This window comes from Hypanus sabinus, chromosome 10, assembly GCF_030144855.1.
Source record: "Hypanus sabinus isolate sHypSab1 chromosome 10, sHypSab1.hap1, whole genome shotgun sequence".
NCBI lineage: Eukaryota > Metazoa > Chordata > Chondrichthyes > Myliobatiformes > Dasyatidae > Hypanus > Hypanus sabinus.
Genome location: NC_082715.1, coordinates 81,083,365 through 81,098,853, shown reverse-complemented (window position 1 = coordinate 81,098,853; position 15,489 = coordinate 81,083,365). Strand labels below are relative to the sequence as shown.

At 39.7% G+C, this 15,489-nt stretch overlaps 1 protein-coding gene across 1 annotated transcript in view; it reads right to left on the bottom strand.

Annotated features, from left to right (window-relative positions):
- The window catches only part of cog2 (component of oligomeric golgi complex 2), a 67,326-nt gene that overhangs the window by 15,487 nt on the left and 36,350 nt on the right, over positions 1–15,489 (bottom strand). Inside the window, exons 13-17 of the mRNA XM_059982219.1 lie at positions 8,671–8,874; positions 8,044–8,116; positions 5,975–6,117; positions 2,842–2,981; positions 197–377 (exon numbers count right to left, since the gene is read on the bottom strand). Coding sequence (XP_059838202.1) covers positions 197–377; positions 2,842–2,981; positions 5,975–6,117; positions 8,044–8,116; positions 8,671–8,874 — 741 coding nt within the window. The remainder of the gene's footprint in view (positions 1–196; positions 378–2,841; positions 2,982–5,974; positions 6,118–8,043; positions 8,117–8,670; positions 8,875–15,489) is intronic.

The following is a 15,489-nucleotide window of genomic DNA, read 5'->3' as shown; positions in this document are numbered from 1 at the left end:
TAAGTGAGCTGTACTTATAAACCACATGCCTTTTGAGTTACTTTAAATGAAACTGCAAAAGTCTAACAAAACTGAAAATCAGCACACCTTTCCCTACGACCAACCAGTACCCAAGTGTTTTGATCTTATACCATGTAATTGGATTTATAAAATTTTCTTCTAACCTAATTGGACTAGGGAATCATAGGTGACTTACTTGATCCCATAGATACTCAACATCCAGAGCAAGTTGCAACCTGATTTTGTTATCGTCACTGATGCCACTGTTTGTTCCCATGTTGCTTGGAGCTGCGGATTTTCTTGCTTGCTTCAGTCGTTTGAGACTCTCCTCCATCTTTTTAACAGAGCTTAGAACATCAGAAACTGTTTCACAGTACCTTGAGAAAGGAAGCAGAAGCCTGAGTTTATTGAACAATTGTTTCCCTGACATTATGCTCTAAAAGTGCCATTGATTAATCATGACTGGAAAAACCAAAGACCATCCTCCCTTCATCTAGACTTCACTTTAGGACCAGTCTTAATTATCACTGTTCCTTCAATAATTGTGACTTTGGGAAACAGAAATCAAGTGCCTTCAAACTAATTGCAATTTTGTGAATTTAAACAGCTGCCCTTTGACAAATCAACTACTCTAAGTACTACCATTGCTGTTCATCAAAGGAATGGCTATTTTACCAGGTATCAATAAGACTTTCAAAACTCTATATTCAGTGGCCACTTTGTTAGGTACAGGAGTGCAACTAATAAATTGGCTGCAGGAGTGGATCGCGATGTAGTTTTCTGCTACTGTAGCCCATCCATGTCAAAGTTTCACTTCACATGTGTGTGTTCGGACATCTCTTCTGCACACCACTGTTGTAATGTGTGGTTATCTGAGTTACTGTCACCTTCATAGAGTAATAGAACACTATAGTACAGAAACAAGCCCTTTGGCCCATCTAGTCTAGGTGGGCTTTTCAGATTGTCCAGTAGAGTGGGATTACGTACATGGAACTACAATGTTGTTGCCAGTACACTGAACTACAACGTTGTTGCCATTACAGAGACCAGTTTACACTGAGGACAGGACAATCAACTCAAAGTTCTGGATTTCAGTGTCTTAAATGTGATAGAGGGTGATAATGAAGAATGTCACAGCAGTACTGATAGTAGCCACACTACAGGGCTTATTCGCAGAGGCAACTTGGAAGGAGCTTTGAAACAGTACTCTGATGGGATTATACTACAGACACCCTGATATCCACCAAGACATAGAGGAACAGATAATGTAGACACTTTATGGAAAGCTGTAAATGCAATAGGGTTGTCATAATGGGGGGTTTTAACTTCCCCAGCATTGACTGGAACTTCCTTCATTTAAGAGACTTAGATGGGGCAGGATTTCTTCAGAGCATCCTAGATGGGTGCTAGAAACAATACATGGGGAGTCCAACTAGAGGATCAGGTTTTTGGGAAATGAGTCAGGCCAGGTGACACACCTGGCTGTAACTGAACATTCTGGGAGCAGTGACCATAACTCATTATGTTTTAAGACGGTTATGAGTAAGGATAAAATCAGACCTTGATGGAGGGCAAATTACAACGGGATAAGACAGCAGCTAAAGGGCATTGATTGGGAGCAGTTGCTATTGGGCAATTACATATCTGACATGTGGGAGTTGTATAAATATCAGCTGATCGGAGTTGAAGATCAGCATGTTCCGATAAGGAGTAAGGACAAGGATGTTAAAGTAAGGGGACAACAGATGTTGAGAGAGGTCCTAAATTCAGTCAGGAAAAAATGGAAGCATACTTAAGATTTAGGAAGGTAAATCAGACTGGGGCCTTGTGGAATATAACAGCAGCAGCAAAATGCACAAGCAGGCAATACGAAGGCCGAAAGAAACCACGAAATGCCCTTAGTGAACAGGATCAAGGAGAATCCAAAGGTATTTTATAATTATATTAAGAAAGGGAGGATAACCAAGGAGAGGATAGGTCCAATCAAGGATTTGTGTTTGGAACCAGGGAAAGTGGCTGAGGTACCCATGAGTACTTTGTAACAGTACTTATGGAGGAGAAGGATTTGGAGGATAGTGAAGGCATGCTAATGTGCTGGGACATAGTGAGGTTAAGGATGAGGTAATGATGGGTATCCTGATGGGTATCATTATTAAAGTTAACTCCCATAGGCAAGATGGCGTACATCCCAGAATATTGAAAGAAGCAAGTGAGGTGTTTAAAGGCTTTGTGAGGGGCAAGCTTATTTTTATGTAGAGAGTGGTAGCTGCCTGGAATAGGTTACCAGGGGTATTAGTGGAAGCTGGCAGTTCAGTGAAGTCTAAGAGGCTTTAGATAGACACATGAATATGAAGGCAATGGAGCGATATGGATGAAACACAGGAGGAGAACATTTAGTATAAACTGGCATCACATCGTGGGCCAAATGGCCTGTCTATTGCTGAGCTGTTCTATGTTCTAAAAGTTGGTGGAAAAGCAAACTGAATTAGGGAGGGATATTCAGAGCTGTGTGCCTTACAAGTTGAAAGGCGGACGCAGCTCTGAAATGAATTCTCGGTGGAAACATGAAGTAGCGATTTCATAACCAGAAAAGTTCAGCACTCTTCTCAAATTTGTCATGGGATTACGACATAGGAGAGGAATCAAGCCATTCAGTCCATCAAGTATGATTGTTAACATCCACCAAACATTCATAATAAGAATACAATTCAGCACATCAGAAGCACCTTTCTAATGTACAAGGCTTCCCCAGTACTGCACCTTGAATATTCAGAAGGATTTATACTGTAGCAATGTTATAAAATGGACTACTGAGGAGACAATATACCATGAAATGCTTACCTTTCCGTGCTAATTCTAAGAGCACACGATAACCACTCCTGTATCCTGTTTGCTTTTACGACACTTTTATATTGACTCTGAAGGTTGTACAAGGGTTTCAAAGCATTCTCTACATACAAGGAAGCCTTGGTGGGCACTTCCTGACCAAAACAAAATACAATGAAACATCTTAAGATAGACACATACTTCATGACAAAGGGGATGGCACTTATCACATGGTGGAGAGATTATAGGTTTAAGCCAGGTAAATTCAGATAGCTTCTGCACAACAATCCTTTAATGTTCTTGTTAGCTTACTCAGCTTTGTGATGTTAGCTAAGGGATTATATTGGCAAGAATAGCAAATGAAATTCTCCCAATTTCCTTTAAAATAATGTCATGGAATCCTTTACATCCTCCTTAGATATGGTTTCTTATTTTCACCTCTTCCGAAAGACTTTACACTCAAGTGTAAATCCTCTTGCATTTGTACAGGGCCCTGGTGAGACCACGCATGGAGTATTGTGTACAGTTTTGGTCTCCAGGGTTAAGGAAGGACATCCTGGCTGTAGAGGAAGTGCAGCGTAGATTCACAAGGTTAATTCCTGGGATGTCCGGACTGTCTTACAGAGAGGTTAGAGAGACTGGGCTTGTACACGCTGGAATTAAGGAGATTGAGAGGGGATCTGATTGCAACATATAAGATTATTAAGGGATTGGACAAGATAGAGGCAGGAAATATGTTCCAGATGCTGGGAGAGTCCAGTACCAGAGGGCATGGTTTGGGAATAAGGGGTAGGTCATTTAGGACAGAGTTAAGGAAAAACTTCTTCTCCCAGAGAGTTGTGAGGGTCTGGAACGCACTGCCTCGGAAGGCAGTGGAGGCCAATTCTCTGGATGCTTTCAAGAAGGAGCTAGATAGGTATCTTATGGATAGGGGAATCAAGGGATATGGGGACAAGGCAGGAACCGGGTATTGATAGTAGATGATCAGCCATGATCTCGAAATGGTGGTGCAGGCTCGAAGGGCCGAATGGTCTACTTCTGCACCTATTGTCTATAAGTGAAGAACACTCTCTCAAGTAGCAGTGGAGGTGCCAGTTCAGATTAAATGGCCAAGTGTCTAGAGTGGGGCTGGGATTCAACGCTGACTCCAACCAGCGTGATGTTACTAATCATGCTGCAGCTAATACCACAATATTAGAACATAAATGATAACGTTTCCAGTACAGCCTATTGGTGCCCTGATCAATCTTCCTCCATTCAGATCAGTGCATGTTTCTTTTAATTCACCTATTCACTTTTTCAAGATTTGAGTATCAGTGATGAGCTGCCCTTCTTAAACCTCCTTAATAAAGGTACTCTTAGGATTTAGACCCAGCAACAAGGGACAGACTATGTATTTCCAAAGAGGGATGGTGCATGACTTGAAGGGGAACCTGGGTGTTACCTGTCCTTGTTCTTCAAAGTAGTAGAGGTCCTGAGATTGGGAAGTGCTGTTGCAGAAGTCTAGGTGAGCAGAGGCAGTGTATTTTGTAGGTGGTATAGTGTACATTACAGATATACTGGTAATGGAGGGAATGAAAGTTTATAGTGGTTCATGGGGTGCCAGACAAGAAGGCTACTTTGTCCTGGATAATGTCAAGTTTCTTAAGAGTTATTGATCCAAGCAAGTGGTAAGCATTCCTTCACATTCCTAACCTGTGCCTTCGGACAATCATGTCTTGAGAGTCAGTAAGGGAAGTGAATTTATTTACTTATTTTTATTTATTCAGACATACAGCACAGAAAAGGCCCTTCTGGCCACGCCAACCAGCAACCCTGATTTAACCCTAACGTACTCACAGGACAACTTACAAAAACCAATTAACCTACCTGATACCTCTTTGGCCTGTAGAAGGAAACTGGAGCACCTAGGGAAAACCCATGCATTCAACAGGGGGAGGGCTACAGGATCCTTACAAATGGCACTGGAATTGAACTCAGACACCTTGAGGTGTGTTAGCGTTGAGCTGACCACTATGCTACTGCGGTGCCCCACGATAGACAATGGTCACAGAAAACCCAATCTCCGACAATGCTTGTATCAATCAAGACTTAAAAGGGGTAAATAGGTGGATTGGATTTCTCCTGCCCTTTGTGACAGGGGTACCTGGGCAATTTTCCAGATTGTCTACAGTAACTATACTGGACCTGGGTAAGCCTGAGGCATGGCAAGCATACTGAAGATGGAATGTTGTCTGATCCCACAGTATCACTGTTACCACTGTCTCAGCCACTTCTTTGCATTTTTTTTCTTCCTGACTGAAAGAAGCACACTTTCACTCGATTGTTACTTCTAGACTAGACATGCATTTAATTTTTGTGCATTGGAAATCTCTAATTGCTAATTACACTGAATTAACTATCAATTCATAGGTAGAACACAAAATGACCTCAATAAAGAAACTCTATTATCATCATTCTGAAAAAAAGGTTAAAGTCTGTCCCAAGCCTTACAGGCTCACCCCTTGCTTTTAATTCACAAACAACACCCAATTTGAAAAACATTCTCAACTTGCAAGTAATCCCATGAATGGCACCCCCAAGTTCCTTTTAGCAGTGCAAAAATTCTGGTATATTTTGCAGCTAAAGACATATTGGACACATTGAAATTGTCTGCTGGAGACACTCAGGCAGCAAAGGTAGTGGTTAATATTTCAAGTTAATAACTTATCATCAGTAACTTAGTGAGGACTCTCGTTTAAGGGGAAGAAATTGAATCCTTAGGTGTAAGTGTTGCAGCAACAATTGGCATAAAATGTTGTAGGAAAGGCCTTTGGAAATTGAAAGAACATTTGAGATAAGGAAGATCCTTTGGGAACTGAAAATTACACCTTTGGTAGAAATTCGGATATTAAGTAGAGACAGAAAATCAATATTTGTGAATTTAAATAATTATGTGCCATAATTGGAGCTAACTACAGGATTTGATTTTATTGTTGCAATTAAGGGCAAGAAAAATAGTTGTGATGATAAGTCACTACATATTGGAGCCCAAATCAATCATCTGGTCCATAAGGGCTATGTTGTAACTGTTCCTTGTTTAATTATGTTTATTTTTCCACAAAATAAAAACAAGGATGAAAAGCTGAAACAATAGTTAACTACTCACCTTGTTAGTCCTCCGATAGAGCCGAGGAACTTCTGAAGCATTTTTAAGATAACTGTAACAGGCTTCGCTCACTTCCTCAACAATCTTATCACTTAATGCAGGTATAGTGTTTTTCACAGAAGTCTGAGAGTCTGCCAGTGCCTCTGGTAGGGAGAGGAATATAAACACAATTACACACTAACATCAGTTGGGGAATAATCAATAAGCCAATATTTAATTCAAGGATAACTTGTTCCCTGCTTTCTTCACAGCCTTTTTTTAAGTAGTGACACGAGATAGGAAATGATTTTGGTCTATGAGTTTGCCACCAGAAATAGAAACATAGAAGCATAGAAACTCTTCAGCACATTACAGGCCCTTCGTCCCACAATGTTAAGCCAACCATGTAACCTACTCTAGAAGCTGCCTAGAATTACTACCCCATAGCCCTCTATTTTTCTAAGCTCCACGTACCTATCTAAGAGTCTCGTAAAAGACCTTATTGTATCCATCTCTACCACTGTTGCAGGCAGTGCATTCCTCACACCCACCACTCTCTGTGCGAAAAACTTATCTCTAACATCCCCCTTGTACCGAGTTCCAAGCACCTTAAAACTATGCCCCCTTGTGTTAGCCATTTCAGCCCTGGGAAAAAGCCTCTGGCTATCCACATGATCAATACCTCTCATCATCTTATACACCTCCATCAGGTCACATCCACCAATGCTCCAAGGAGAAAAGGCCAAGTTCAGTCAACCTATTCTCATAAGCAACGCTTTCCAATTCAGGCAACATCCTTGTAAGACTCCTCAGTGCTCTCTCTGTAGTATCCATATCCTTCCTGTAATGAGGTGACCAGAACTGAACACAGTACTCCAAGTGGGGTCTATCTAAAGTCTTAGTAAAAAGAAATAACAAATTTCTTTTCACAGGGGATTACAGAGGCAACATGAGTCAAGATTTAAGAAAGCAAATTGTTGCAGAAAATAAAACAAATTAAGGATTGGGTTCTCTCTTCTTAATATCCCCTGATCTGGGTATAATCTAGCTTGACACCTGAAAGAGGCACTGAGGAAACCAGATTCTTCCTGATGCCATTTTTCATTCTCCTACTAGTTTGATGTTTAGCTGACTATTAAAAATCCAAATGTACTATTTGGCCAAGAGAAAGGAGATCACCAACTGTTCTGGCTAAGATGCTTGCTTCACATAGTTTTGTGAAATATCTTTGTGTGCTGAAAGAATAGTCACTTTAAATTACGGAAGACACTTTGCAAGACCGTTATAATATTTTTTAAAGACTTAATCAAACTAAGTCTTTATTCTACCAATGCACATGGAAGGAACAGCATTTCCCAAGCAAACAGGCAATTATGCTTGGGTTAGCATAGGATTAGGTTAGATTAGGAGCCTATGGTTACAAGTCTAGGGTTTGACCAGATTACCTGACATACCCATTATAATACAGAGGGCAACAACAGTGTGAGAAATGCCATCTTTCAAAGAAATAGCTCCACCCTGCTTAGACAAAACATCTTGTGAAAAAATACCCATCCAGCTTATCATATGGCCCTGTCCAGTCTTTCATTTTGGTGCTAAAGGTTCCATGGTCTTATGCAAAGAGCCTGATTTTCTAAACTGTATGCTTCAATTACTACCAAAAACATGGCTATATGCAAATTGGTGTCTGTACTCACTAAACTATAAAAACCACTATATTCCAAAAGCAGTTCATTGATTCTAAAGCTATTTGGTATACAATCCCAAGATTGTAAAATACAATACACAAATATTCTTCTTTTTATAATAATTGGAAGCACGGTTAAACATTGAAACAAAATCACATGAAACTTTGCCATACGATTATGTTACCACCAATCAATCATTAAGTTAGACAGAAAGAGAGAAGCAAAGTCTAATACAAAAAAACACTCATCCAACCCTTCAATAAACCCTGAAATCCTCACAGATTTTCTCCCTGGTCAATCTCTAACAATATGGTAGCACAAAGCAGATCAAAACCATGAAGGACAATGATTATTCCTCCCCACCCCTCAATAATTGTCTTGATTTTTTAAAAAAGGTCTTACCAGAAATGAGAGAGAAATTCTGAAACCCTATCTTTTCTAGTCTTGGGTTAATCAGGTCTAAAAGGCCAGGAAGCTGAAAAGAAAATTTTAATGACAAAGTAAGACATTTACTGCATTGTGTGCACATCCATTGTCTCCCAACCCAAGAACATACAGATCCTGATAGGACATTGTGCCTATAGTATATCATCATGGTGACCACTGTTCATATATCTATCCAGGGAATAAAAGTTGAAATGCCAATTGGCCATGGAGGGCACTACAAAGAGTCCGCATTCAGCAATAGAAACTTTTGACTCACTTCACTCTCCTTCCTTGTCAATGACATAAAGTTGGGGTGGTTTTACAGTCTGCAATACAGCAGAGTTAACTATATTCCAACAAGGGCATATAGGACTCACTGCCTCCCCAACACCCAAACAGAAGACCTGCAGGCGGAGATAAAGATTCAGGTTTGACTGTACGAACTTATTAAATCGGAAAAACTGAATTCAGAGGCTAATCTCACTTTTGATGGAGGAGTGGTAACCAAAGTAAAAGCACTTTAACTTCAACAAGTAATTTGCAAGGACAATGTAAGTTTCTGACAGTTCTATAACTGAAAGAATGAAATTAGTTTTCCCATACCTGCTCTTCAACCTTGTCTAAATCAGCAACAAGGTACACAAGTTGATTCACAGAGAGAGGTGGAACAGTTTTCACATCAGCAGCTTGCCCACTTCCCAGCTCTTCACCATTTCCATTTGAAGAGGATGACACGTTGTTGCTGAAGGTGGACAAAGGTTTTATCCCATGGTGCGTAAGGTCCTTGTCTGATGATGCAGTTTTCAACTGTGGAAAAAGAAAATATATGCAACCAAATGTTTGGTAGGAAAGGGAAACTGAGAAATTAATGATTCCACAAGACAGCAACGTCCATCATCTAAGGACCCCCACCATCCAGACCATACTCTCTTATCATTGCTGCCACTGTGCAGGAAGTACAGGTGCCTTAGGTCCCACACCAACAAGTTCAGGGACAGTTAATACCTTTCAATAATTCATCTCCTGAACCAGTGTGGATAACTTCACTTACCTCAACACTGAACTGATTCCACAACCTATGGAGTCACTTTCAAGTACTCTAGAACTCAGGTACTCATATTATTTATTATTACTTGTTTTTTTTTGTATTTGCAGTTTATCCTGTTTTGCACATTGGTTGTTTGTGAGTCTTTGTAGTTTTTCATTGATTCTATTGTGTTTCTTTGACCTACTGTGAACGCCTGCAAGAAAATGAGTCTTGGAGTAGTATATCAAGTCAAGTCAACTTTTATTGTCATTTTGACCATAACTGCTGGTACAGTGCATAGCAAAAATGAAACACCGTTTTTCAGGACCATGGTTTACATGACACAGTACAAAAAACTAAACTGAACTAAGTAATAAAAAATGTGGTGATATATACAGGTATATTGATGATAAATTTATTTTGAACTTTGAATCACTGTGATACAGTAAATAATACACTTTGAAATCAATAAAGGTTGCCCCAAAGGGAGGAAAAGGGTGGGCCTATACCCATTGAAAGCAAATTGGATAAAGACAGAAAGATAGATAATCGGGACAGATGTGGAGCTTAATATCACTTGAATCGATTGTGGCACAAGAGCATAGCAGTTAGGGCAATGCTTTACAACACCAGCATTCCCAGTTCAATTCTGCTATTGTCTGTATGGAATTTGCACATTCTCCTTATGACTGAATGGGTTTCCTCTGGGTGTTTCAGTTTCCTCAGACCATTGGGCGTTTGAAGCAAAAAACGCATTTCACCGTACCTTTCTAATTTCAATGTACGTGTGACAAATAAAGCTAATTTTTACATGTTTAACATTCAAGTGGCAAGTAACACTTGTACAAAAAGGAGCCTTACATTTGATATCTTAAATGGAAATGAGTGTAACCACCAGTGCTTGACTTTCAACTGGTTTTATCAAGTCCCACATCTACAAAGTCCTGACTGATTTACTGATTAGAAGCTCAACCTAACCAGCCAGATAAATAATTTTTACAAAATCATTAACTGTTTCTCTTTCTACATGTTGTCTGACTTGCTGAGATTTTCCAACATTTTCCATTTTTATTTCAGATTTCCATCATTTGCAGTTTTTTTATTATTAGCTACATAAATATTGTAGCTAGAAGAACAGGTGAGAGACTGGACACCCTGAAGTGAGTGACTCATCTTCTGACACCTCCGAGCGCAATTAAATTATCTCCAGTTTCCTGGGTAAACAAAGCTCCAATTCTGTTCACCCAACATAAAGTTTGAAAGACACCCAATCAGTTTAATTCTCTCCCTCACTGGCAGCTCTTTGTATCATCTACAAACTACCCACAGTTCTCTTCAAGGCAACACCAACAGCACCTTTCAAACCCATAATCCCTACCATCAGCAAGAATATGGGCTTTAAGGACATGGGATTACCATCACCTACAGGCACCCTTAGTAGCTGCATCATTCAGACAGAAATGCATCATTAGTCCTTCAGAGTTGTCAGGTCTAAGTCCTGGAAAACCTTACCCAAATGCACTAAGTATCTTCACCAGAAGACTGAAGTAGTTGGAAGAGTTTGTGGAAGCTGCAACAAGGCAAGGGTTAAGGTAATGACCAGGCTAGGCTAGTTTACTGACAGAGTGCAGTCAGCCCTGGCAAGAGAGGTCGTTGAAGAGCATATCTTCCACTTGCACAGCAAAGGACCAGAGCCATCTTCTTTGTTTTCTAGTAAAGTTATTGGCAGTTGGCAGACCAACATAAAGTGCATCACCGTCACCTACTGAGTTTGAGTGTGAGCAAAGACAGAGAAAATATACCCACTAAATTCCCCCTCCCCCCAAAAAACTCAAATAAGTTTAATGCCTTTCATAAAGTCAAATGTATACTTATATACATTACAATGGCAGTGATATCCTAATACAATTTCCATGTCAAACTTTGTCTGTCACAAAAATTTCAACTTAGCAATTAGATGTTTTCTTTGCACCTCATGGGAACTGCATTAAAATGATTTATGCTGCACTTTCTTGACAAGTGCAATCCCTACAAATGCTCATATCATGCATATTAGTTCTGAACAAGGAACTATTCAACCTAGTATGTCCAATAGGGAAGCGTGCAAAGATAACTTCTTCCCTTCTTTTACACTCATCTCCTAGCTAAGTTCCCACCATTTCAGAATTTTAAGTAAATACCATGATTTTTGTTCCTCATTCCAACTTTGTTGCCGCAGTGATCGAATAGACTTCTCAATTATGACTTTTACCTCCCCTTTATGCAAAAGCATCACAACATTTACATCCTTAATTTTAAGTGATTGCTTGGCTACAATGTTGGCCATTTTGTTTCCTTCAAACCCTAATGTAGGAAGGAACCCGTAAGAAATGGACACACAAGCCCAGACTCTGCAGCCTCAACAGCTGTTGTCCAAGCGCAAGGAGAATGTCTGGCCTAAAATCTGAAACACCTTTTTATTTTTAAATAGATGGCAAAACCGAGAATGAATCAGAACACAGAAATATATAATCATTGCGTACTTCTTTGACCGATTCCAAGCCTAAAATGATAGCAATCACTCAGACGTGAATACCAATACTTTGTTTGATAATCTTTTCTTAAGCCACCTGAAACATTTGGAACATAAACAGAAACACCTGACTGACCTGTCACTGCATCTTTTTAACAATCTGTGTAGATATGCAAGAAGCCATATCTGCTTTGCATATACTACTGAACTTCCTGTGCCAGTGATACAATCATTCATCATCTTGATCTTTTCTTAAATGCTTAAATCAACCACAATTAAAGAGGAAAACACAGAGGAACGACAGAAAGGGGTACAATGAGACCATATTCCACATTAAACAACCCAAGATTTGGACTGGAGCCATTTGGCATACTGAGACAAGATAGAAGATTAAAATGAAGATTCCAGGGTGATACCATAAGATATAGGAGCAGAAGTAGGCCATTTGGCCCATCGAGTCTGCTCCACCATTCAATCACGGCTGGTCCAATTCTTCCAGTCGTTTCCCCCTCCCCTGCCTTCTCCCCATACCCTTTAATCCCCTGGCCAATCAAGAACCTATCTGTCTCTGCCTTAAACGGCCTCCAAAGCTATTCATGGCAACAAATTCCACAGATTTACCACCATCTGACTAAAGTAAATTCTCCGCATGTCTGTCCTAATGGATGCCCTTCAATTCTGAAGTCATGCCCTTTTAACCTAGACTCCCCTACCACGGAAAATAACTTTGCCATATCTAATCTGTTCAGGCCTTTTAACATTTGGAATGTTTCTATGAGATCCCCCCTTATTCTCCTGAACACCAGGGAATACAGTCCAAGAGCTGCCAGACATTCCTCATATAGTAACCCTTTCATTCCTATACTTACTATTGGTCAGTTACTTTAATTATTCAGGAGTATTATTGTCCTTTAATGTGTGGAATCTATTGGCTATTAATAACTGTATTATCATAGTGTGATTGGTGATTGATTATGCAAATAAGGAATTTAAACATACTGCATACAAGGTTACCAATTAGTTAATATCTGTAACTGCTAGTCAATACTGTATAAAATGGCAGTTCTTTGTTCAAACTTTAGAACAGTGTGGTGGCAGTGCACAAGCAAATCTGATTGACTCACCACAATCTCCTTAAGGCAAACAGATTTGGGTTATGAATGCCCACTCTTGCAGCAAAATCCACATCCCAATAAAATGAATGAACTGAAAAAAGATCTCACATAGCTAAAAGTGGTGAAGATTTGCAAATACTCTGTGAAAGGATGAGAGCTGCAGCTGGATGGGAAATTGTCTCTACCACAGTATGTTGGATGGGTGCAGTGACTCTGAAAAGTGACCAGTTAGATGGAAGGTTGGGACAGGCCTTTCAATCAGCAACACAGAAAAACCAGACTGTGGCTGAACTTCATTAATTTTTCATCCTTTGCTTCCCTACTCGTTCCTAACATGAAACCAACAAATCAATTTGAACAACTCTATTCAATTCACAACAACCACAGCCATCTTAAAGAGTTCCAAATTTCAAAGTAAATTTATTATCAAAGAACTTATATGGCACCATATGCTAATTTGACATTCACTGTCCTGCAAGCATAAATACAATTTATGAAAAACTATTCATAAATAAAGACTGACAAACAAGTAATGTGCAAAAGGTGGTAAAATGTGCAAATGAAAAATAAATAATCCTGACAGCATGAATTGTAGAGTCCTTGAAAGCGAGTCTGTAGGTTGTGGGATCAGTTCAGAGTTGTGGTGATTAAAATTCTCCACACCATTTAAGGACCCTGATGATTGTAGGGTAATAACCGTTCCTGAACCTGGTGAAGTGGCACCTAAGGCTCCTGTATCTCCTGCCAGATGGTAGTAATGATAAGAGAGCATGAACCAGATGGTGGAGATCCTCGACGATGGATGCTTTCTTGTGGCAGTGCTCCATGCACTGTATATGTGCTTAATGGTGGCGAGGGCTTTACCTGTGATGGACTGGGCTGCATCCATCACTTTCTGTGGATTTTTCTGTTACTGAACATTGGTGTTTCCATGCCAGACTATGGCGTAACTGGTGTATAAAAGTAATCCAGACAACCCTTTAACTTCCAAGATTACATTCCATCAAGTATATAATTCTTGGAAATTGAAAATGTGAAGAAACTCTTGCACAGTTACTGTAGTAAACTTAAAAGAGTGTTCATGTGAGATGTGTGTGAGGTCCGTTAGCAAGTTACTGTGTTACTGTGAACAGCTGCATTGGTTTTGGATGGAGGTTTTATTCCAGTCATGTTCATACTTGGAATGCCCAATATAAATAAGCTTCAGCTGTGCCCAGTGACAGGCTGAGATTAATACATATTTAATTGTCAGAGCAAGTATTTGCCTTTCGAGTTAGTTTCCATTTTTTTTTAAAAAAAAGAGATACAGCGCACAACAGGCCCTTCCAGCCCAATGAATCCCACTGCCCAGCAACCCACCTATTTAACTCAAGCCTAATCACAGGATGATTTACAATGACCTATTAACCTAGTCCAGTATGTCTTTGGACTGAAGGAGGAAACCAGAGCACCCAGAGGAAACCCACACGTTCATGGGGAGGAACGTACAAACACCTTACACAAGAAATCGGAAGTGAACTCCGACACACCGAGCTGTAACAGCAGCGTGCTAACCACTATGCTCCAGTGCTGTTCATACTCTGGAAGGATTAAGTACATATTTGATAGAGAAATTTGTTCTTTCTTTGTTTTGTTGCAATGTGACAATAAAAGAATAAAAAAGATTTTTAAAATCAAATACATGATGTAAAAATTCTGCAAGAGATTATTTTGTTTGTCATTAGTAAATTATAAAGGATGGCAACAGTCCTGATTAACAGTGCTGAGGGAAATGAAACTCTGCTCTTTACTTTAATATGGTTACACCAATTCTTGGGATAGGCTTCTCTCCTAATGAGGAAGTGAAGTAAGCACTGCATTGAAATGATCTGCTGGTGCACTCCAGTTAAACTCACATCCACAAGTGGGTCTAGACCAGTAAGCCTCCCATCCCCCTGTGGGTCTAGACCTGTGCACCTCCTGTTTCCATGTGGGTCGAGACCTGTGAACCTCCCATCTTCCTGTGAGCCTAAATGAACCTCCCATCCTCATGTGGGTCTAGACCAGTGAACCTCCCCTCCTCATGTGGGTTTAGATCAGTAAATCTCCCATTCCCATGTAGGTCTATGCCACTGCACCTCCCATTCACATGTGGGAGCTTAATGACTTGCAATGCTAAAATTTACTGACACAGTCTGCTTTTTTGATGTAGGAGAGATTATTTTCCTATTTTGCCTGTTCAAAGATAAATCATAAATTTATCCATCTTTCTTTGATATTATTCTTTAAAAAATTATCTCAACTGTAGTGCTCAATGTAGATAAAGAAATGAAAATCAAGCAAATTTCACTGAATAGTGACCACTAATTTTAAAGATTACTTCTCTATTCTATGTCAAAAGTTGAGTCAATATAACCTGTGTGAGTCCACTTACATTTAGGAAAACGAGAGTTAGTCCAATAAATTAACTAGAGTTCTGGAAAAATGCCAGACCTTGTTGAGATTGCACCAATTATATCTTTCGATTCCAGTAAGGATTTTGACATGGCTGATTAATTTACAAAAGCAATGGTTATGGATTGGGATTCGAGTACAGAGGTCAATGAAAATATGATTAAACCAGGGAAAGCAAGTTTGTGGTTGTGATTCAAACTGTGTTATTTTGGCAAGGAGTAGCCAGCAGGGTGCCAACTTGACCAACGTTGAAGCTATTGCTGTTTATGTTGAACATTAATGAGCTGGGCAGAAAGGCTTAAATCTGTATTAATTTACAAGGAGCATCACTGAGA